Source organism: Aquila chrysaetos, unplaced genomic scaffold, assembly GCF_900496995.4.
Source record: "Aquila chrysaetos chrysaetos unplaced genomic scaffold, bAquChr1.4, whole genome shotgun sequence".
Lineage (NCBI taxonomy): Eukaryota > Metazoa > Chordata > Aves > Accipitriformes > Accipitridae > Aquila > Aquila chrysaetos.
Genome location: NW_024470385.1, coordinates 91,915 through 113,755, shown reverse-complemented (window position 1 = coordinate 113,755; position 21,841 = coordinate 91,915). Strand labels below are relative to the sequence as shown.

Below are 21,841 nucleotides of genomic sequence, written 5' to 3'. Positions count from 1 at the left end.
GCTTTCCATTGCCTGGAGCCAGGGCCTGCCCCAGCCCAGCCACCGGCTGCCCCTCTCCTCCTCCCTGGGCACCGGGAGGAGCGGTCTGTCCTCCAGCAATGTGGAGGTGGCTGAAGCTGCCTCTCCGTGCTGCTCTCTGCTGTAGATGGGACCAGAGCATGTGGCTGAGGTGCAAGAGCCGCAGGAGCTGGGGTGTCCCTCCCTTTGCCCTTGTATCATGTCCTTGTTCTCTGCCCCAAGCGCTTCTGTTCCCTCCGCACCAGTTGAGGTAGCCCATCTCTGCTGCAAGACTGCAATCCTTGTGGGTCACAGCCCTGTGGTGGGATTTCTGCTCAGTAACGTTTGCATTGCATCTGGTGTGGGGGAACCAGCACTTCACCTATCCTTGCTGCACCAGGGCAGCCCCGTCTGTTCCCATGGGTGCAATGCTGTGGGGCTGCTTCAGGCCAGAGCAGCTACGCTTGGCTCCTGCTGGCCCCTTCCTCTCACCCACACGGGCTTCTCCCAGAATGACCAGTACTGTCTTTCTTTAGCCCAGCCCTGGTTGAGGGTGGTGCAGGCATCTTCCAGGGTACTGGTGTGGGGCTAGTCCTTGCCCAGCCAGGCCTGCATGGGCAGGGGGGAGCTTCCTTGCTCCATGTGGGTATTGGAGGTGGGGACAGGGGACAGGGGGGCAGGTCCCACGCTCATTGCCAGAGTGTGCTGGCCAGTCCTGCAGCATGAGCCACACTGTGCCTCCCGGTCCTGCCAGGCTCCTCGTCCCAGCCCAGAGAAGAGCCACCAGCCATTGGGGAAATAGAACTAACAACTTTATAGAGAAAATAAAATTACAGCTAAGAGATGGGTGTGGGAACCACTGCTGGGCAGCCGGAGGCAGTGCTGCCAGGGCAGGGAAGCCACGCCATCCTCGGGACAAGGGGCTCCCTGGGGCTCGGCCGGGGCCGTGCAGGGGTGCAAGTCCCTGCGTGGGTGGTGGGTCCTGGGGCCAGCTGAGGGCAGAGCCCAGGGGAAGGCTGTGGGGGTGAGAGGAACCAGGGCAGAACGGGGGAACAGGAGGTTGGGTGCAGCTGGGACAGCAGGGACTGGGAGCAGAGGGGGGCACAGTGGGGGGTACAGGACCTCCTGGACTGTACCCCATGTGCCGCAGCCTAGGGGATGTGGGCACAGAGTCTTCTGGCCAGTGGTTGGGGTGGTGGCCCCAGGCTGGGAGGTGCAGGTATGCAGTGCCTCCTGCACCAGCTCCCCAAGGTGGGGAAGGGCAGCTGGCGATGGCGAGTCCTGGGCAATCCCCGGCAGGGCACGGTGGCAGCAGTGCCAGGCATGAGGCCTCCCCGCCGGCCCCCCAGCAGCTTCCTCCCACCCGTGCAGGATGAGGGAGGGAGATGCCCATCTCCCTGAGGGCCAGGATCCTATGAAATCTGGTTGTTGAGCTGACCCGGGTACTGCTCAAACCGCTTGTTGGCCTCCTCGCTGAGCGCATCGCCTGGGTAGGCAGAGGATGAGAGCTGTCAGCTCCAGTGCTGCATGTCGCCTGCCCTGCCAGCACCTCCGCTCCCACTGTAGCTGCCCCCGGGACCCCCGCCCCTGCCTCCCCACACCAGCCCGGCCATCCCACCCCAAGCCCGGCAGCACCCTGCTCGCCCTCCTCCTGGGGCACTCTGCCAGGATACCCCCATGCCCCAGCGTGCCCTTGCCGCATCCCGGGGCTATTACCGATGTGGCAGCTGTGTACCCAGATGCGGTGCCCGTCATACTTGCAGTTGCATTTCATGGCGTTGTTGGTGAAGTCGCTCTCTGCCACCTCGAAGTTGGGATTGATCACGACCTGTGGGGCACTGACAGTGAGGGTTGCAGCCCCCTGCCCCACACCTTGTCAGCTTGGCCTTCCCAGCCTCACCGGAGCTGCTGCCTATGACATGACGCCCAGCACCCCAGCCCCAGCAGGACTTGTCTCCCCATCTGTAGTGGGATGTGCTGGAGGGCTCCAAGGAGCCGGTGGCTGCTGCTATGGTGGGGTGGCCCTGTCATTGTGCACCATGTGCCCATCAGCAGTGTTGCTCTGAGCCAGAAAACCTGGGCTGAAGCATGCCTGAGTAGTTCCCATGCAAGCCCTGCACGTCTCCGGGCACGAGGACAGGCACACACCAGCACACACCCTGCCAGCCCCACCATGCTCCAACCTGCTCAGAGAGCAGGGGAGGGAGGGCCGGGTGGCTGGGGCACATGGAGAGCTGGGGGTGCAGGGCAGAGGGTGGGGGTGCACATGGGAGGGTTGTAAGAGGAGCCAGGGGTGGCTCAGCTGCAGCACCTGCAGAATGTAGTTGCCTGGCTTGACATCGGTGATGTCGATCCACTGGCAGTCGATGTCGTGCCTGTACAGGTCCCAGCAGCCCACAGTGATGCCCTGCTCCCCAAAGTTGGCACACTCGTACCGCTTGGCCACATCTGCAGGCAGGAAGAGATCGTGTCTCATCCCTGCTGCAGCCCTCGCATCGCCCGCCCAGCCTGGCCCCAGCACGCGCAACGGCTGGGGACAGACAGCCCCACGGCAGGGACGTGGGCAGGGACGGTGCTGCAAAACCTCACGGCACCCACCTTCCTCACACTCGGTGTCCTCGAGGCAGAAGCTGGCCTTGTGTCCCTCTGCCACCTTGGTGCCATTGGGGGTCAGGATGTCATAGTGGGTGAAGATATCCATGCTGTGGTAGTGCCTGCAAGAGGGAGCCCTGCAGCGCACTGGCTGCACCAGTGCCTGGATGCTGGGGAGCTTGGAGGATGCTCGGGGCAGAGGAGGAGACCCACGCACTGCACGGGAGACTCGCCCTGCGCTGCGGCAGGCGTCCCACCACCTGCCCAGCCCCTCGCTGTCAGGAAAGGTCCCCACAGCCCCTGCTCTGGGGCCGCAGTGCTGCAAGGTCGGGCAGAGCTCAGTCCTGCACTGGGAGGGGACATGGCTGTCCCCAGCCAGGTGGCCCAGGCAGGCGGGGGGGAGCTCATCTGCAGGGCACAGCCTGCAGCCCGGTCCTTGCCCCCCCATCCCCAGCGCTGCTCATCCAGGGATAGCCCTGAGCCAAAGCAGGCAAAATTGGACCCTGGGCAGCAGAAGGTGCCTCCCCCACACTCTGTGCCTCACCTGGCTTCACCCTCAACCAGCATCACCCTCGCCGGCCCACCGCAGCAGCACCATCACCCGATCCCCCCCCGAGCCAGGATGTTACCCTGCCTGCGTGCCCATCCCCACCCGTGCCATGTACGCACCGGTGGCACTCGTGCCAGACCCAGGAGTGCCGGCCAGCCTTGGGGCGGAAGTCGGCGCGACCATTGTTGTGGATCTGGGAGGAGAAGCGGAGCAGGCGACGGTGCCCGTAGGGCCAGTTCGCCAGGCGGGCCGAACTGGAGAGGCAGTTCTCCTCGGCGGCGCAGTACAGCATGTGCAGCGGCCGGTCCTCGATGTACGCCGTCTCCTGCACCAGCGGGGCGTGCAGCAGGAGGTCGGAGGCGGCTGGGGAGCAGGCGGCTGCTCAGGGACGGACAGCCACCCCGCTGCTCGGCGGGTGGCAGGGACCGGGCAAGCAGCAGGGATAGGGCGGGCGCCCAGCGCAAGCAGGGCTGAGCCAGCCGGGGGGAACGCGTGCCCTCCCCATCAGCTGGGCACAGGCCGACCCCGCAGCCCTGTCATCTGCAAACCCCATTGCCCGCAGCCCCGTTGCTCGCACAGCCCCTTTATCTGCAGCCCCTGGCCCCACAGCACCATCGCCCGCAGACCCCATCGCCACTCACTCTCAGAGCAGATGACACCTGCAGCGAAGCGCGTGCCCGTGTTCCTGCAGTTCAGGCTGGTGCCGTGGTGCTGGCAGTGGCTCAGGGACATCTCATGGCCAGCGCACTTCACCCCGCTCAGCACCATCTCCGTCACGTTGCTGGCATCCCAGTACCACGTCTCCTGGGGAGGGGGCGAGACAAGCTGGGCGGCAGGGCTGGCTGCTGTGGGTGCCCTGGCTCGCACGTGCCGGGCTGCAGCCAGCGCCCCGCCACAGCACAGCCCTGCCCAGACGCCCAGGCTGCCCACAAGGGTCCCATCCCACGGCACGGAGCGGCCACGTCCCTTTGTCCCCCCATACAGCCCCATGGCCGTCCGGGAAGCGCCGGTGCTTGTGCTCGCTGGGGTGTCACCTGGGGGCCTCCCCGCCGGCACCTACCGTCACCGCGTGCACGGAGTAGCCCAGGCCGAGCTGGCGACAGGCTACCATCGCCTCCTTAGTGGTCCAGCCATCGCTGCACACCATGCCCCACTTACTGCCTCGCTTCACCTCCACGCGGCCCTCAAACGCCGTCCTCCCGCCGGCTAGGCGGATCTGCGGGGAAGCCCTGGGGCCGTAAGCAGGCACCCCGCGCCATGCTGCCTCCCACCCCATCCTTGTCCCGTCCCTGTCCCCGTCCCCGCGGAGCAGTGGTGGTGGCTCGCTGCCCTGGCTAAGCTGGCACTGGCACCTACTTGTAAGCCGTGGTTAGCGAATCCCAGACCCAGCTGGCGACAGGCCACCATCGCCTCCAGCGTACCCCAGCCTTCGCCGCAGACCAGACCCCAGCGGGGCTGGTCCCCGTCGCCAGCCCCCACCGCCACCTCGACCCGCCCCTCAAAGCGGCTCCGGCCCCCGCTCAGCCGAATCTGTGGAGAAAGGCAGTGGCAGCATCATCATCATCACAAGTGATGCTCCTGCTGCTGGGGCCACGTCCCGCAGGACAGTCCTCCCCAGTCCCCCGTCCCCAGTGCTGCAGCGCCTGGGTGGGCTCTGGGCTGGGGGCTTCAGGACACGTGGGGAGGTGGCAGCCAGGAGCTGAGTAGAGTCAGGCACAGCTTTGGTCGGCAGGGAACTCACCAAAAATGGTGGGTTTGGGGCCAAGAAATTGCTTGTGAGTTTGGGAATTGTCGCACCAAAGCAGGGAAAATTGTTCATTTTGAAATGGCATTCTCATTTCAGAAATGACAGGTATGAGAGAGTTAAATATGATTAAAAAGCCTGAAGTGGATGAAATGACAGGCCAGGGCAAACAGGAACACAGAGCTCCATTTGCTCATTTCATCATCAGTAAAAAAAAATAAAAAAATCTGTCTTGGTTGGCCCACAGTGATTTTTTTTCTGGTGCTTCTGCTGGGGAGCTGGCACAGGCTGGCAGCAGGGAGAGAGAACAGCAGGAAGCAGCTGCCCCACACCACCCCATGCAGCGGGGCACCACAGGGTGCCCAGACCCCCCCGTGGCCTCCCTTCCGCCCCTCTCCTCACAGGGGCAGCTTGGGACTCCCACCTGCAAAATCCCCGAGCCCCCCAGGGCAGCCTTGCCACAGACCAGGGGGAAATGCGTGGGGCGCGATGGGGTCCAGAGGAGGAGAGATGATGGGCCATCCCACAGCGGGTCCCGTGGGCCCTCCCCCAGCACCCTGCTCCGGGGGCCCCGATGCCGGGATCTGCCCGGCACCATGGTCCCACGGATGCTGGCAGCCCCCCACGGTGCGCACCAGAGTCTCGTAGCCCATGTAGGGGATGTTGCAGCGGATGGCCGCGTCCTCTGTGTGCTTGCAGTCCTCCTGCGTGATGTTCTTGAAGGGGCAGCTCCAGAGGGTCTTCTCGGTGCCCAGGCACTGCACCTCGTTCATGTGGATGGGCCCCGTCCCTGCCGGGGGGAATAGCATGTGACACAGGGACAGCCACGGCCATACCGTCCCCATGGCTGTCCTTGCTCCTTGGCATCCATCGAGGGAGTCCAGTGCACTCCTGGCCCCCACGGCTGCTGCCCAGGGCAGCACAGTCGAGCGGCCAGAGTCCCCTGGGGATGCTTGGGGCAAGCCCTGCACCATGTGCGACTGGCAGCCAGGCGCCCATGGGACAAGCCCGGCCATGGCCCTCCCCAGCCCAGCAGAGCCTTGTGCCTGGACAAGTGCCTCATATGCAGGCCCAGGAGGTGATGCCTGGCCCCTCCACCCCAGGACCCTCACCGTGGCCCCCAGCACCCTCACCTTGGCCCATGCGTGCCCCGGTGAGGGCCTCCCTGGCGCTGCCGAAGCCCAGCTCACGGCACACCACGCTGGCTGACAGCAGGTTCCAGCGGTCGTCACAGATGGTGCCCCACTCGCTGCTCTTGAGCACCTCGACACGGCCCTCGCCAACCTTCGCGCCACCCTTTAGCCGGATCCGTGGCTGCAGGGGAGCAGGGTCAGGGCATGGTACGGGACAGCACGGTATGGTGTGGTGCTGAACGGCACGGTGCGGCGCAGCGCAGCGCAGCATGGCGTGGCACAGTGTGGCACAACGCAGTGCAGCACAGAGGTTGCTAGCCATGACTCCTGGGATGCGCAGGGACAGGACACCATCCCCACGTCCTGCGCCATGAGGTGGTCACCCAGGGACCTGAACACCCGCTCTCAGGTGCAGCCTGAGGGACAGAGCTCTACAGCAGGGCAGCAGCCAGCTGTGGGCCACTGCAGGACTCGGCCCCTTCCCCACGGGGCTCACCTGGCTCTGCTGCTGTTGGCGCTGCTTCTTCTTGTGGGCATTGCCAGTGGCAAAGAGGGGCCCGGGCACGCAGCTGACGACGGCGGGCATGCCGGCCCCGCAGGCGGCCGAGGCGTTGCCCCGGTAGAACTCGAAGGCACACATGGAGAGGTGCACCTCCGTCCCCGTGCAGGACACAGAGTGCAGGCGGTAGTTGAGCTGCTGCCGCTCCGTGAACAGCCTGCAAGGAGAGAGGAGCCCTGAGACACGACCAGCACGGCCAGCCGGCAGTGGAGGTATCAATGGCTGCCCTGCCTGCAGCTGCACTTTCTGTCCGTGCCCCTTGCACTGTCCCCCAGGGAGAGATGCGCTGTGCCTGCAGGTCACCCGCTCCTCGCCAGCTGCCTGCCCCATGTCCCTGGCAGCATGGGGACACGCACGGCTCTGGCGAGGCTGAGCAGGGATCCTGGCACTCAGGCTCTCCGCTGGAGCCATTTACCTCTTCTTGGACCCTACGTCCTCCCTGCGCTTTTGTTTAGGCTGAGATTTGGAGGCCAGCCTGGAAAACAGAAAACAACCATCAAGGAGCCCGGGGCCTCAGGCTGTCACCTCTGCTGGCTGCAGTGACACAGGGAGCACAGCCTGCCCCGACTTTCACTGAAGACTGAATTGGACACGTTGGCCCCCCAGGGAGACTCATGCACGTCCCCTTTGTGTCGCGCATGGGTGCAATGGCATCATCTGCTGCCAGCAATGTGACACAACTGCCCTCTACAGCAATGATGCAGTTTCCTGCCCACGTCCCACCAGGAAACTGTGCCGGATGCAGCAACATCCCGCGCTGCCTTGTCACACAGCAGAAGATCAAACACCACCAGCAACGATTTGATCTGTTGGGTACAAGCGAGGTGCGCCCATGTCCTTGTCCAGACACCAGACAACGTCACTGTGCTGTGCTCCAAGGGGAGCAGGGCGCCGAGGAAGCACAGCACCAAGCAAGCGGGGAAGGTGGCGGGTGCTCTCCCCGGTGCCATGGGGCATGGTGAGACTCGCTGCAGGCTTGCAAGGACCCACTGCCAGCGAGGGGAGCTCCCCGGGCGCACGCTGAGCGGCGTGGAGAAGAGGCTGCCTGGGCCCTGGCACACATGTACAGTCCCAACACGCTCAAATGCTTTGCTTCATTCAGGGAGAAGATGCCGAGCAGGGCCAAAACCCCAGGGACCACAAGGAGTGAAGAGCGAGGTACCCTAAAACAGGGCAGGTGACTGACACCCACCCAGGGACAAGACAAAACCAAGCCTGGGAACTGATCCCGCTGGCCAGTAGCAGATTCAGGTCAGCCTGCACAGCCCAGCAAGCCCCAGGACACAGCATGGGGCTACCAGGAGCCGGGATTCAAGCGGCTGGCCGGAGGACATCAGCGCCCGTTCACACTCATGAAACCACATCTTGATCCTGCACCCGGTTTTCAGTCCCCAGTACCAGAAACATCAGCTAAGCAGTGTGAGCCCTGAGGAGAGCCACCAAGACAGTTGGGGCTGGAGGAGAGACGGGGGCACGGGGCTGCTCCCACCTGGGGCTGAGCTGGCTTCAGGGGGCTCTGACAGCAGCTGACCTGCACCTGCAAGGGGCTGTCAGGGAGCCAGAGCCCAGCTCTTCCAGCCGCAGGAGGGAAGAGCATGAGAGAAAATAGGCGTGATTGGCAACGCGAGGTTCAGACTCAGTGTAAGGGAAACTTTTTCCCCATGAGGGCTGTTCACCATTGGAGCAGAGGCCATGAGGCTGTGGGATCTCTATTCCTGGAGCTTTTCAAAAGCCAACTGGATGAAGTCCTGGGCTGACCCACAGCTGGCCCTGCTCCATGCGGGGGGTTGGACCAGGACTCCCTGAGGTCCCTTCCAGCCTGTATTAGCCTGTGACCCCACGTATGACTGCAGCCATGCAGCCCCAAATTGATCAGCCCTGTCAAACCAGCACATGGCTTTCAGGAGACAGCTCCTGCTCCGGGCAGAGAGAAGGCAACAGACCACAGCTTCATGGACTTCGCAAAGCATTTCACCCTGCTCTGCAGGGGAAATACCTGCTCATTGGAAAAGGGGCAATCAGCACCAAACCAGACAAATAACAGCACTTTGAAGTAAGCGGGACCTGTGGTGGGGGTTTGAGGAGACCCCACGGGCTGACCCCATCTGGATTTCCATCACCAGCGCAGGCACGGCTGCAGAAGCTGGCAAGGACGCCTGTTGTGGACACAAAGCTGGGAAGTGTCACAAAGAAGAGCTCGTGATGGGTCCAGAGTGTAGGGCACCTTTGGCATCGGGAAGGTGGTGGGACCAGGGCAAGGTGATGTGCTGGGGGCAGAGCAGTGTCCCCATGCGGCAGTAGGCTCAGGCGAGAGGTGCCATGCCATAAACCAGAGAGGATGGGCTCTGGCTCGCTGCACCCACCACCAAATCTGGCAGCAGGGTTCAGGGATGGAAGGAAAGCGCGGCCAGACTATCCCGTGGGACTGGCAGAAAGGCAGCAAGAGCAAGTGGGCAGAGGGTACAAGAGATCCTGAGCAGATGCAGCACTCGGGACAAGACCTGCCACACCGTGCCCATCACACCAGTGCCCAGTATTGCTAGCACTGCCGTGCCCATCACCCTGGTGACCAGCACTGCTAGCACTGCTGAGCAAGTGCTCTCATGCCCGCGCCAGCCCACACTGCCAACCCACCCTGCGGGGAATGGAGGGGTGCACAGCCTTTCCAGCTTCCCCACTGCTGCTTTCTGCAAGAAAGCAGCCCATTTCCACAGCCCTCCTTCCCCATCCACCAGGAGAGACGGCTCCGCTCTGAGGCCTCCTGGTCCCTGTGGGGCTGCAGCACAGGACGCCGCAGCTCTCTCCGTGCCTCCCAGGGGATCCTGCCCACAGTGGGTCTGCGCTGCAGACCCTAACCCCCGTGCCAGGACTCTGACCTGGTGCATGGGATGGGGGCTGCTCTGCCTGGGGCACGGCCGGCCGGGGAGAAAGATTGTCTCTCATGGGGGATGGGGGACCCCGGTGTGCACAGGCAAGACCCCCCGGGGTGGGGTTTGTCCTGCCTGCCCAGCACAGCCCGGGCCCTCGGTCTGCTCCGTCCGGATCCATTTGCGCCAGCATCCGTTCCGACGGCAGAGACCGGCGAGGCCGGACAGCCCAGCTCTGCCAAGGGCTCAGCAGATGGGGCGACCCGGCCCCTTACCTGCGGCCTGGCCTCAGGGTCTGGCCCTTCATCCTGGCTGTGCGCTTCAACCGCCTGCGGGAGCAACACCGCAGCTGCCCGGTCACGGGTGTGTGGAGCACCGGGCACCACGCCGTGGACAGCATGTCCATGCCCACCCCCCTCGCTCGGGCCATGGTGCTGCTGGGGCACCCCTGCCTGGCTCATCTGCAAACCTTCCCTCAGGACAGGGACCTCCGCACTCCACACCGGAGGGAAATGCGGAGGTGTACCACTGACAGGGAGCAAAAGCTGCCATCTTGGAGCATCCTCTGCAGTACTGCATGGGGCAAGTGGGCAGCCACGGCCCCCCAGCCACGCCATGGCCCCCCAGCTTGGTTAGCGAGTGCCCATACAGCCAGCTGGGGCTAGGACTGGTGAGCAGCAGGGATGGGAGGGACGCTGGGAAGCCACAACGCCCAACAGCATGGCCCCCCATGCTGTCCCCCCAGCACTGCCCTGTGTCCCTGGCACTGTCCCCGGCTCTGCCCCAGCCCCGTGCCCCCAGCTCTGCTCTGACACCCCAGTCCCGCGGGCTCCCTGCTGGCCTCACTCACTTGTAGAAGTTCCTGTTGACCTTCTTCTCAGCAGGGAAGCCCATCATGCCGCAGACGACACGGCTGTTCTGGCTGTCCCAGCCCTCGTCGCAGATCTGTGCCCAGCCATCCTTGTAGCGCACCTCCACAATGCCCTCCGTCACCGGCAGCTGCCTCCGGGCCCCGGCCACCACCGGCCGCAGGCGGACCTCCTCCACATGGCTCTGCTCGGTCTGCAGGGCGCAGGTCAGCCCAGGCTTGCGCTGCACCCCGCCGCCCTGGCTCCCTGCCAGCCCTTTGCCAGGGATGCCCCAAGGATGCAGACACCTGCAGGAGATGGGGTCCCCAGTCCCAGGTGGGGAACAGGGACGGCCAGGTCCTGCATCCCTGCAGGCCACATCCGATGGCCCTGGGCGGCCAAGGACCTAATCCCATCCTGTGCAGCCAGTGCCCCCACCCCCCGGACCCCCAGGTGCACCTCCTGGGAGCGCAGCCAGGAGAGCCACCGCTGCCATCCCGTCACCTCAGGATCCTGCACCCGGAGGGAGGGTGCCCAGACCGCCCCAAGCGCAGGCACCCACCCAGAGCAGGATAGCAGCAGGGGGTGCTGGGACACCGGGCACAGCCTGCAGGACATGGCCCCAGCCCCCCTCGCCTCGCAGGAGACCTGCTGCCCTGTGCCCAGAGCTGTGCCATGTCCCCACACCCAAGCCACATCCTGAGCAGAGCCTCGTCCTCCACAGGCACTGTGGCTGGGGGGGACAGGAGCCCCAGCTGAGAAGGCAAGAGCAGCCACGAGAGCTGGTCTGAGAAACAGAGAGCCTGGAAGAGAGAAGGAGAGAGAGGGAGAGGCCAAGCGTGCTGGAGGAATGCAGCGTAGAGAAGCAGGTCTGGGACTGAGGGTCCCCGGCAGGCAGGAGAAAGAAGAAAACAGGCTGCAGAGGTGTGAGAGAGACCCCCTGGCGCAGAGAAGCTGCTGGGGGAAGCAGCAGCTCGGGATGCTCGGGGGAGGCTGCGGCAGCACCGCGCTCCCATGCAGGGCAGGGCAGGGGAGGGATGTGCCTGCTGCAGGGTTGCCCGCCGTAGTGCCAACTGCTCCCTATGGCCCCAGAGCGGGGTTGGGCTGGGGCACCCCAGGGAAATAGGTGCTCATGCGACTCAGGGGCACTGCGGGTCCAGGGTGCCGGGGCAGTGGGGTAGCATGCTCCCCTCTCCGTGGGGAGATGGGGACAGCTCCTGTGCTAGGGCTGAGGGAAGGCACCGAAAGGGTCCCCTGGTCCTGCACGTGGAAGCATGCCAGTGTGTGGTGGGGGAGCTGCTTCCCGACTACTCAGGGAGGACTGAGGCCAGGCTGGGCTGCCCCATGGCAGGGCTGACCCACAGCAGGGCTCCCGGCAGCTAGCTCTGCGGGTTCCCGAGCAGGGGCAGCACCGGCTGTCCACCCTGGCCAGCAGCTTCCTCACCTCGATGACGTTGGAGTCCTTGAAGCCTGGGATGCGCTCATCCTTGCAGATGACACCTGCATCTTCCTCATGGCTGCAGTCGCTGTTCCCCCAGCCCCGGTGTTTGCAGTCCCCAATGTTCTTCTCGCCTCCGGCACAATTCACGTTGTCCAGCCAGATCCGCCCTGCCAGACACCAGGGCCAGGGGTGAGGAGGGGCCAAGCCCATGCAGCATCCCCCCAGGAGCAGGAAAGGTGCCCATAGAGCATGGCCAGGGATGATGCAGGTGTACAGCAGGAGTGTGGATGTTGGGCTGGGGGCAGCCCTCCCTCGGCACAAAGCTAAGGCCACCGAAATGCCAAGAGTAAAGACCCGAGTGGGGGATCTGCAGATGGGGAGTTTCCACCTCCCCAAGGGGCTGCTCTGCCAAACGTAAAGCTCCCATGTAATGTGCACCCTGGGGTCTGTACAGCAGCTCACCTGCAGCATGGCCTGCTACATCTCTGCACCATATGCCCATACCAGCCCAGACCTGCAGCCCCCCTACACCACCCAGGGGCAAGCACAGCCCAGCAGCTGTAGCGCATGCCTGCAACCGCCCTATGCCCTGGATACATGCACAGCAGCTCACACACAAACATGCAGAGTTTCCCAGCCCGCTTTGCATGTGCATACATGCACGTGTGCGCACATAGGCGCACACTGCCGGGCACTCAGCAAACACAAGACCTGCCTGCCCCAGACCCACCACCTCGCCAACAGTGCACGCACGGCAACAGGCTGCTGTGCAGCCACAGCCAGGCTGGCCCCAGCCCATGCAGTATGGGGGGCTGTGCCCACCACCCCTCTCTTACCGATGCCTTTGCCATACTTGGCGCTGTGGGCCCAGCCAGTGGCAGCCACAAAGCCGAGGTGCCGGCACAGCACATGCGCGTTGGCCAGCGTGAAGTCGTCGTCGCAGATGGTGCCCCACTCATCGTTGTAGAAGACCTCAACGCGTCCCTCGTTGTGCTTGCGCGGGTAGCCAGCCAGGCGAAACTTCAGCTGGGATCCGGGGGGGTGTGTGGAGCCTGGGGGGGTGGGCTGGCTGCTGCCCACCCACAGCCACACGCTGCTCAGCAGCACCAGCAGCTCCTGCCATGCCCACGTGCCACAGCTTCCCATGGCAGCTTGGCTCTGCAAGGGCAGAAAGGGTCAGGGTATGGGGGATGCACAAGCTGTGCTGACACACCAGCTCCCCCGATCCAGCCCTGTGCTGGTTGAACCCCCTGCTCACACACAGCTCTGTGTAGTACCAGCACGCCCACGCATCTTGTCCCTGGCCAGAGCCAGCCCACTCTCGCTGCCCACCCAGTGCCTCCCCGGCACGTCGCACCCCTCCGCGAACGGCCGCTGCTGAAATCCCACTGTGCCGCTGGGTTCCATCTTCTGCGCCAAAGGGCAGTGATGGCAGACAGGCAAAGGGGTGTGCGTCAGCCCCAGGAGAGTCAGCTGGAAAGGACGGGGATCGGCCGCCAGAGCAGAGGGAGCTGGAGCAGGACCAGGGCTCGGGGAAAGCCCAGCTGGACCGGCCAGGAACTTGATCCACCACGAGCAGTGCAACGGCTGCTGGTGGTGAGGGGCTGCCAGCCCATGCTCCTGCCCACTGCGAGGAGCAAGGCAGCCGGAGCCTTTCACATTGCTCTCTGTGCAGCATTTCTCCAGCCCTCCAATAACATCTGTGGCTCCCTGAATACCTGAGGGAGATGTGGTATTCCTGCACCAGTCCGATCGGCAAACAATGGTGAAAACACTTCTCTGTGAACCACCTTCCCTTCCCAGTGCGCTATTCCCATTTACCCTGTCACGGACCACTTTAACCCCGCGGGTGCCGTGGCAGCCCAGGAACAGCATTTCTGCACCGGCGGTGTCAGCCCCGCTCCAGGCTGGGCTCGCCATGCTTTTGACAGCCAAGCTCCGATGCTCACCCAGCACCGCCGGCACGGTGACCTGCCTGCCTCCCGCCACCGCAGCTTCACGTCACCCGTGCAGCCAGTCCCTTCCACAGGTGGGAAAGCACACCCCCAAACCTGGGAGATCCCTGCGACAGGCCCACCAGAAATATGTCTCTGCACCCTACATCCCCCACCCTGAGAGCAGATCCTGCATGCTGCACTCACACAGATTGTGCTTGTCATTAGGCAACATTAAAAGGAATAAGGTGTGGCTTACCCACAGGTAGGGGTGATTTGACTCCAATGTTTAGCTACAGGGTTACAGAGGAAGGAAAACAAATGCAAACCCCGCACATGCTCCCAGCGTGGGGCTGTGCTGCAGGGACCCTTCTCGCAGGTCCTCCCCATGGTGCCGGTGTGCTTCCTTAGCCAGCACGCTTTCCTGAGAGCCTTCATCCCTGCTCTCTCACGGCTCGCTGCCTACGTGCCAGTTCAGTGGGACTGCAGGGGTGTATTGGGGCATCCTCAGGGACCACGGCTGCTCTTCAGGTGCTGTGCTGTAGGAGCCCCTTTCCCTGGACTAAGGCCTGTCCTCACGTTGCCCCTTTGCTCCTGGCCCCTCAGCACCTGCAGGGCAACAGCAAGGTCCCTGCACCAGCTTTGGAATGGGGACCCCACAGAGCGAAGGGGCTCAGGAGTCCCCCCTTGGATAGCACAGCCTCTCCAGAGCCTTGCCGTCAGCCTGGCCACCAGCACAGGGCTGGGGGCTGATGCGGTTGACCCACCGCCCCGCCAGCATCTGGGCCAGGGTTGCCACAGAGGGTCTACTAGCAGGAATCGGCCCCGTTCCTGCTCTGTTCACTCTTCCAGATGACAGAGGCCAGGTCACCCTTCCAGCCTCTGGGAATGCTTCCTGGACCCAGTGCAAGGATGAACCAAGACAGTGTCCAGAGGCGGCCCCTTTTCCACGCCCATCGCACCAACAAAACTCCCTGAAGGGGCCCATCCCTGCTGCCTGCCTGCCCCTTCAGGCACATGCCACATTGGAGGTGCCACCAAGAGCAGCGAGTCCCTTGGGATGGGCACTCCCTAGTGCCTGCAGAGATGGTCAGGAAGAGAGGGTGAGGGGTAACAAGGACCAACACCACCAGTCCAATGCGAGACATCGCGGTGGGAAGCACACCAACCCCCTTGGGGCAATCACATCAGTGCTGGATCCGGCTCTGTCCTCTGTCACAGCCTGGGGCATGGGGGACACTACAGTGCTGATGGAGACACAGCAGCAAGCAGGAACGCGCCCTGGCTCAGGGCAGCCGGCAAGCCCCGGGGTTGGTGGGAGCTGGCTCTGGGCTCCCCACACCTCAGCTGCCTGCTTTGGCACTGCGAGAACAAAACAAAGCCCAGCAGGAAGCGTATTTGTGGGCAGGCAGCAGGGAAACGCTTTGCTGAACCTTTTAATCAGCCTGTTACGGCAGGAAAAAGAGGAGGGCAGGCGCAAAGGGCCACCCCAGCCCTGCCAGCGGCTCGGGGAAGGGGGTGTCTGGGCTTGCCAGGGGCAGGCAGGGCAGGAATGCTCCATCCACATCTCTGCTCTGTCTGGAAAGCAGCGAAGGGGTGAGCTTACCATCTCACAGCGGTTAATAAAACACTTCTTATTCCGCCCATCAGTCACATCCCCCCTGCCCAAATGAAGCATTATAAACCCTCAGAGCTATGCCACTTTGCACAAGACACACAGATTTGGGCCCTCTCAGTGCTAATTGTAACGCACCTTAGGAGAGTAGGAAAGCTGCAAGCGCAGTAGGACTAAAGCTTCACCAGCGCTTGCACTGAATGAGCAAGATGATCTCTGCTGATGTGGGCTGCAGGCAGGCTCCAGGCTGTTTTGCAATGGGTCAATACAATGCTAAAGGACAGCAGCACAATTAATGCCAATCTCCACCATTCTGCAGAAATAGTCCATGTCAGAAAGCTGGTATGACCTTTTATGAGATCACAGGTTTGGTTAATTGGAGTAAGTGTGTTGATATAACAGGCTGAGACTGGAAGGCATTCAATTCATCTTGCACCACCTTTTAATGAATAATTAGCATTCAACAAAATCAGTGCACCTTCTACTAAGTGGATTAAAGCTGGTCACCTGCTGGAACTAAAATGTGGTTACAATGGGGAAGTCACCATTCAGTGGGCTTTCTGGTGAGGATCACATGCTTTTCAAAGCAAAACCGTGTCTGGAGGAGGAAAAAAGTCCTCTCCTGGTACAGTCTGCAAACACAGAAATGTGTGCAGAACTGTGATGGGAACAGACCTGGACAGCCTGGTAAAATGGCATCGTGTAGCCTGTATCCTTGACTACAAGGAAAATTTAAGCCCGTGCATTTAGGAACAAAGCATGTAGGACCCGAGACCAGAACACAGCACTTGAGAAAGTGCTTGGGCTTTGTGTGGCAAAGCACCAAGTCCCTGCTGAGCCCCAGCAGTGTGACCTCCAGGATCTGGTACGCTCAGCCTGAACAGGATCACCAAAATCAGCAGTGTCAGTGAGACCGCTTGGCTTGATGACAGGTCTCAGCCCCAGCCCTGCAGTGGCATGGGGCAGCCCCAGATGTGCCTGCGGTCTCACAGCCCTGCCAGACGAGCACCTGGCCCTGTGTCCGGCTGGGCACAGGGCACGGCCAGAAGAGCTGATGCTGGGAGGGCCTCCACATCCTGACGCCACGGTGGTCGGGGCGAGAGCCGTACGGCTGTGTGAGGCAAGGACGAACGTACCCCAGTCCAAAACCCCAACCCCTACAGCAGTGGCAGGAGGTGCCCTGGGACAGGGCAGGGACATCCTGCTGCAGCCCTACTCTGGCACCCCCAGCTCCGTTACCTCAGCCTCTGTCTTTAAAACCCCACTGTGGATTTCTCTTCCTCACAGTCCTTCAGTTGCTCCTGAACCTGCTCAAACTTCTGCCACCCACTTTTGCATTAACCCCAGCTTGCCGCCACCCTCGGCACTCTTCTCCTGGGTCATGGCTTTCCTCTGCTCAGGCTCCAGCGTCCCTCATCCCCACTGCGCTTCCTCTGCCCTCGCAGCTCAGCCTGTCCTCAGCTCCCGCCACTCATCTTGGAATTTCCCAGTGAAATGCCCTGCCGAGGTCTGCAGAGGCCGACAGCACTTCCTGCACCCAACCTAGGATAGCTGTCGGGCTGGCAGCGTGAACTCTCTGGGGCTCGGCACAAGCCGTTTCCCCGTTTCTGTACTATCTCCCTCTCTGAACGTGCTCTGAGTCCATGTGCCAGGGAGGTCAGGCTAACAGGGCTCTCATTGTCCAGATCACTTTTTCCATTTTCTGAAATGCAAGCAGTGCGTTTGCTCTTCTCCAGCCATGTGACGCTGCCCGACTTCCCCGCTCTGCTGGCAGGCTTTGCTCCCCGTCCTGCCTGCTGCTCCTGGACAGGGAGCCCACCCCCAGCCCCGGCGAGGCTGCCCTGGGGAGCTGCGGCACAGCTTTGCAGGTCGGCGGATGGGGCTGCTCCGTGCGCAGCATCTCCCAGTTTCAGCCTGGGCCCCCTTCCCTCCAGCTGGAGGGCCAGCCCTGATGCAGCCTTAAGGGACTGCAGTCCTGCTGGCTGGCACGGCAGGAGGGTACAAGGTCTGTGCCAGGGCTGGGGCTCTTTGGCTGGGACAGACAGGCCGGGGGGGGGGGTGGGTGTCTCTCCACCCTGGAGGGGCTGATCACCCAGCACAAGAGACCCAAGGGGGACTTCCCATCTCCTTCCCACCTCTGGCCAGGGGAAGGTGCACCCCTTAGCCCACCCTCCACAGGCTATTCCTGCTGAGAGCAAGGGTCCCACAAGGGCGACGGCTCCCACCCTATCGGCACACGGGACAGCTGGTGCCACCGGCAGATAACGGGAGGATGTGAGAGCTGGTGCTTTCAGGGGACCAGGAATCTGCAGGAACCACATGCATCCCGTGGGGAGGGCAAAAGGCAGAGGTGCAGACAGCCTGGGCATTGCCAGCCAGCACACATGGGAGGGGCAGCGGGCCGGGAATCGCCTGGGACAGGGATGGGGTGTCCAGGCATGTCCCCTGGCCGCTGCCGCTGCACATCTTCAACAGGAGCCGGGCACAGTCCTGCCCAGCCTCACCTGCCCCAGTGCCCCAGCCGTCCTGCTGCCAGCTGCCTGCTCTGGCCAGGGACAGTCTTGGACTGGGGCTCCTGCCAGAGCCACCGGCCAGCCTGCGCTGTGCCGTGCCGCATCGAACGTGCCTGCCCCGGCGTGCGAGTGGGCTAAGACACACAGCAGCACTCACGCTGCAAGCAGAAAGGGCTCTGGAGGACGGGCTGGCCCTAAGCGAATGCTGGGTGTGGGAGCCGGAGAGCAGCCCAGGTCCTCGCCGCTGCCCAGGAAACCTCAGGAATGTCCCGGCTGGGCGTGCACAGGCCCCGAGCCATCTCCGGGCCCGCAGTGCAGCTGGCGCTGGTGGTGGGGTGTCCAAGAGCCCTGCAGGGCTGAAACCCTGGGGCTTCCCGCGCCCCTCTAGCCTCAGCCCTGCGCTGCCGAGGCCGGCAAGGACACAGAGACCCTTCGGTGCAGAGGGCAGCCCCGCATGGCAGCAGGAGCCACGGCACCGCTCAACCTGCTCCCACACCAGCCTCACTGGCTCTGCCTGCCCCAGCGGACGATGGGGGGGTCCTGTGCCAGGCACTGCCCCCACCACCTCTCCGCTCCCCCGACTGTGTCTTGCACAGGGGCTACCCCTCCTGGAGCGGCTCAGCTGTGCTGGCGGGGGTGAGCGGTGCTGACAAGGGGTGCCCAGAGCCCAGGGGAGCTGTTGGCTCCCAAGGTCTGTTCAAATCTGATGTGCCATTCGGCACTCACTGGCCACTCAGAGGGACATCGGTCTGCCCCAGTGACACCCCGGTGAACAGAAAACAGGTCTTGGGAAGGGGCAGCTCCTGATGAACTGAGGGCCCCTGGCAAGTTGGGATGTTTGATCAGCATGCTTAGGGCAGCCAAGGGCAGGGCATCCTTGTGGCACGGGGATGACATCCCAGTCCACAGCAGCAGGGAAGGGCCAGACCATGGTGGGCCCCACGGGAACATGCTCTCTCAGCAGCAGCCTTGGACACACTCACGGGGACATGGAGCAACCCAGGCACTGACAACTGGAAGGACTCAGAAAAGAGCAGCACAAGCGACTGAAGACCTGGGAAACCTGCCAGCACAAGGAGGAAGAAGCTCCCTCTGTTTATCCTTCCTTGGGAAGGTTAAGGGGTGACACAGTCACACTCTGCCGAGGCCCACACCAGGACATCCCTGAGAGCATGGGGTCGCGTCCCCAGCACTCGGGGCAGGAGAAGGTCTGGTGGGTCCCATGGCTTCAGGTGCTGGGCTCCATCCCCCGCCTTCTCCCCAGGGCCCCAGCACGCACAGCCCAGTGCCTGGCCCTTTTGCAACCCCGGCTGCCTGGACGGGCATGCTTCGCTCTTCCTGCTCCCGGCAGCCCTGGGGTGTCGGGAGCGTGTGTGCATGAGCTGGGGGGAGTCCCAACACACCCACCCGGCTTGGGCCGGGACTGGCCGCTCCCTGACTGCAGGGACCCCATGGGATCAGAGCTCTGGGGTGAGCCCAGCCAAGGTCTGGAGGGCAGCAGGGCTCTGCAGCTGAACTGGTGCCAAAAACACTGGGGAGCAGTCCAGGGCTACCACAGGAGCCCGGCCACCCTGGCAGGCTTGGTGACACCTCCTAACACCACCCACCTCCCGCTGGCTGGGAGCTGACTGCCCAGAAGGCAGGGTGCCTGTCTACATTGTCCCACTGCGTGGCCCCATTCTGGGCAGTGACAGGGACACTGCTGTGGACAGCACACCCCAACTCTCGGGGCTCTGCGGGGTGTCAGCTGGGGCAGAGCACTGAGTGCATGCCAGGGCTGCACTTCCCTTCCCCTGCTGTCTCTGGGTCCAGCCCCATTGGGCTACCTGATGTCCCCCTGTCAGCCTCTAAGGAGCCACAGCAGGTCACAGTACAGCTCTTTGCAGTTCCGAACACCACCCAGTTTTCCCAGCACACAGCAGGACCCTCAGCTCTGCCAAGGGCTTGCCTGCTCTGGGCTCCCCTGGGCTCTGGAGGGGCAGCCCCGGGAGGAACCAGCTGCAGGAGGGAAGGAAAGACCCTGGAGGAATGTGCAGACGCTGCAGCCATCAGCCACATGGTCTCGACAGCCCAGATGGGCTGAGGGGCAGGCGGCGGGTCTGGGGGGCCCAGGCACCCCGGAGCAGAGAGGCAGGCTGCTTGGAGTGATAGCATATCGACTGGCTTTTCAGTATCGGGAGCTGCTGGGAGACAGGTGACCTGCTCAGCTGCCTGCCTGCTCCTCTGGAGAGCAGCTGGGAAGACGCAGGGCCAGCAGCGAAGAGAGAATGCTCCCCTAGCCCCCCCCCAGCCCTCACGCCTCACATCCCTTCACCCATCCTCTCTTCCAAGGGCTACAGCAAATTCCATCTTCACGGAAATCCTGAGCCTCCACCGGCCTTTCTAAACCACAGCTCAGCAAACAAGCCTCCTGAAGCCTGCACACGGCTCGCTCGGGGACACGGCGCGGCCGCACAGCCCCGATGCGGCACCCCACGAACCTGCCGGGTCTGCGGGGTGGTGGGAAGCGCAGGCGGCCGGCGCTGCCCACGCTCTCCCACCCCGCCACACAGGGACACGCGGCCCAGCTTAGGGCTCTGCACGACTCCCCATCCTCTCTGGGCGCTCCGACAACCGGGGCTTGCGGCAGCGAAGCCGGCACCCCCGCACGCTGACGCGGCCCCGGGCCCTGCCCCGGCGCCGGTGGCTGCACGACCAGGGACCCCCGGCCCCCTCGCACCCGGCTCCGCGCCGCCCCGCGGCTCCTCACGCCCCCGGGCGCAGCGCTCCGGCCCCGCGGGGCCGGCGAGGCGGCAGCCCCGCCGCGGCAGCCCCGGCGCCCGCGCCCCCGCCCGCCTCCCGTAACACGGCCGGACGGGCTCCGCGGGCGCCGGGCACGGCTCGGCGCACCCAGCCCCGCCGCTCCCGGGCCGGTGCCGCGCCGGTCCGAGCCGCGCTCCCCGCCGGCGCCGGGCCGGTCCCGCTCGGCTGCCCCGGGCGGTACCTCTCGTCCCCGCGGGCTGCGCGGCTCCGGCAGCGCCGAGCGAGAGCGTCCAGCCGAGTGCCGGCGCGGCTGAGCCGAGCCGAGCCGAGCCGTGCCGTGCCGACCCGTGCCGCCCCTCTCCGCCCCGGCCCGCCCCGCGCCGTGCCCAAGTGTCCGGGGCCGCCCCGTGCCGCCCCGGCCCGGCCCCGCAGCCGGTACGGCGAGGACGGGCCCCGCGCCCCCGGCTCCGCCGCCCCGGGCAGGAGCCTCGGGGGCTGCCCCGCCGCTCCGGGGCCGCTCCGAGGGCCGCGGTGGGGAGCTGCCCGCTGCGGGGTGGGGGACAGCCCCGGGCCTTCCTCCGGACAGCCCAGCCCTCCCCGCCCGCCCGTGGAGGGTCTCCGAGCCTTGCTCCCACCCGCGTGGCCGTGGCCGCTGGGTCCCACCAGCGCGGGAGCACCGAGCTCCCCGTCCAGGCTGGGGGACCCACGGCAGCCCCGCGCACAGGGACGGGGCTGCTGTCACCCTTCGGAGCGGCTCTCCGGGCACGGCAAGCCAGGGAATGCAAAGGCGCAGGCAAGGGCAGGGCTGCCGGAGGCCCCCCCGCTCCTGGTTTCTTGGCCACCCCTGTCCCAACCTCCTCCTCACCCCCGGGGCCAGGGGGCAGCCGGCTCTGGAGGGTGCGGAGGAGAAACCTTCAGTGACCGTTTTCTCCTTCCACTCCTCCCTCCCAGCACTTTTCCAGAGGCTGCAGCAGGATGGCTGGAGAGATGTCCCCCCCTTGGCCATCCTGCCTGTGCTGGATGTGCAGCAGCCCCCAGACCCACAAGGCAGCCGTGACCGCAGGGGAGGCCCAGGCCCAGGGCGTCCCATCCCACAGGAGAGCCCCATCCCGCAGGGCTGGGGTCTGCCCAACCCTATGGAGAGCCCTGCTGTGAGCACACGCTGCTGGTGCCTGGAGCTTCTTCCTGGAGTGCAATGTGAGGGGAGGCCGAGGGCTGGTGAGCAGCTGGAGAGGCGGATCTATGGGGAGCTGCTTCATTTGAGGTTACGCAGGACCAGCTATAATGACAGCTGGTGTCAGGTGGA

At 64.2% G+C, this 21,841-nt stretch overlaps 1 protein-coding gene across 7 annotated transcripts; it reads right to left on the bottom strand.

Annotated features, from left to right (window-relative positions):
- Nucleotides 1-792: 792 nt before the first annotated feature.
- LOXL3 (lysyl oxidase like 3) lies at nucleotides 793-20,889 on the bottom strand. Of its 7 annotated transcripts, XM_030006442.2 has the most exons (16): nucleotides 20,777-20,889; nucleotides 12,568-12,889; nucleotides 11,735-11,898; nucleotides 10,293-10,504; nucleotides 6,991-7,050; nucleotides 6,513-6,732; nucleotides 6,017-6,197; nucleotides 5,519-5,673; nucleotides 4,496-4,669; nucleotides 4,200-4,355; nucleotides 3,781-3,943; nucleotides 3,259-3,502; nucleotides 2,596-2,711; nucleotides 2,309-2,445; nucleotides 1,714-1,825; nucleotides 793-1,483 (listed from the first exon to the last, which is right to left on the bottom strand). In XM_030006442.2, the coding sequence occupies exons 2-16, from the start codon at nucleotides 12,875-12,877 to the stop codon at nucleotides 1,410-1,412; spliced, it is 2,478 nt and encodes an 825-aa protein (XP_029862302.1). In that variant the 5' UTR covers nucleotides 12,878-12,889; nucleotides 20,777-20,889; the 3' UTR covers nucleotides 793-1,409. The 7 variants fall into 7 exon arrangements, 6 of the variants coding, with proteins under 6 accessions (XP_029862302.1, XP_029862304.1, XP_029862305.1 ...); XM_030006444.2 differs by lacking the exon at nucleotides 4,200-4,355; XM_030006445.2 differs by lacking the exon at nucleotides 4,496-4,669.
- Between the last annotated feature and the right edge of the window lie 952 nt (nucleotides 20,890-21,841).

Excerpts from the sequence above, each read along its gene's own strand:
- LOXL3 (XM_030006442.2), bottom strand. The coding sequence starts at position 12,877 with ATGGGAAGCTGTGGCACGTGGGCATGGCAGGAGCTGCTGGTGCTGCTG. Across the intron at positions 4,356-4,495 it reads TCGCTAACCACGGCTTACAA|ATCCGCCTAGCCGGCGGGAG; the intron begins GTAGGTGCCAGT and ends GCTTCCCCGCAG. Across the intron at positions 1,826-2,308 it reads CAGGCAACTACATTCTGCAG|GTCGTGATCAATCCCAACTT; the intron begins GTGCTGCAGCTG and ends AGTGCCCCACAG.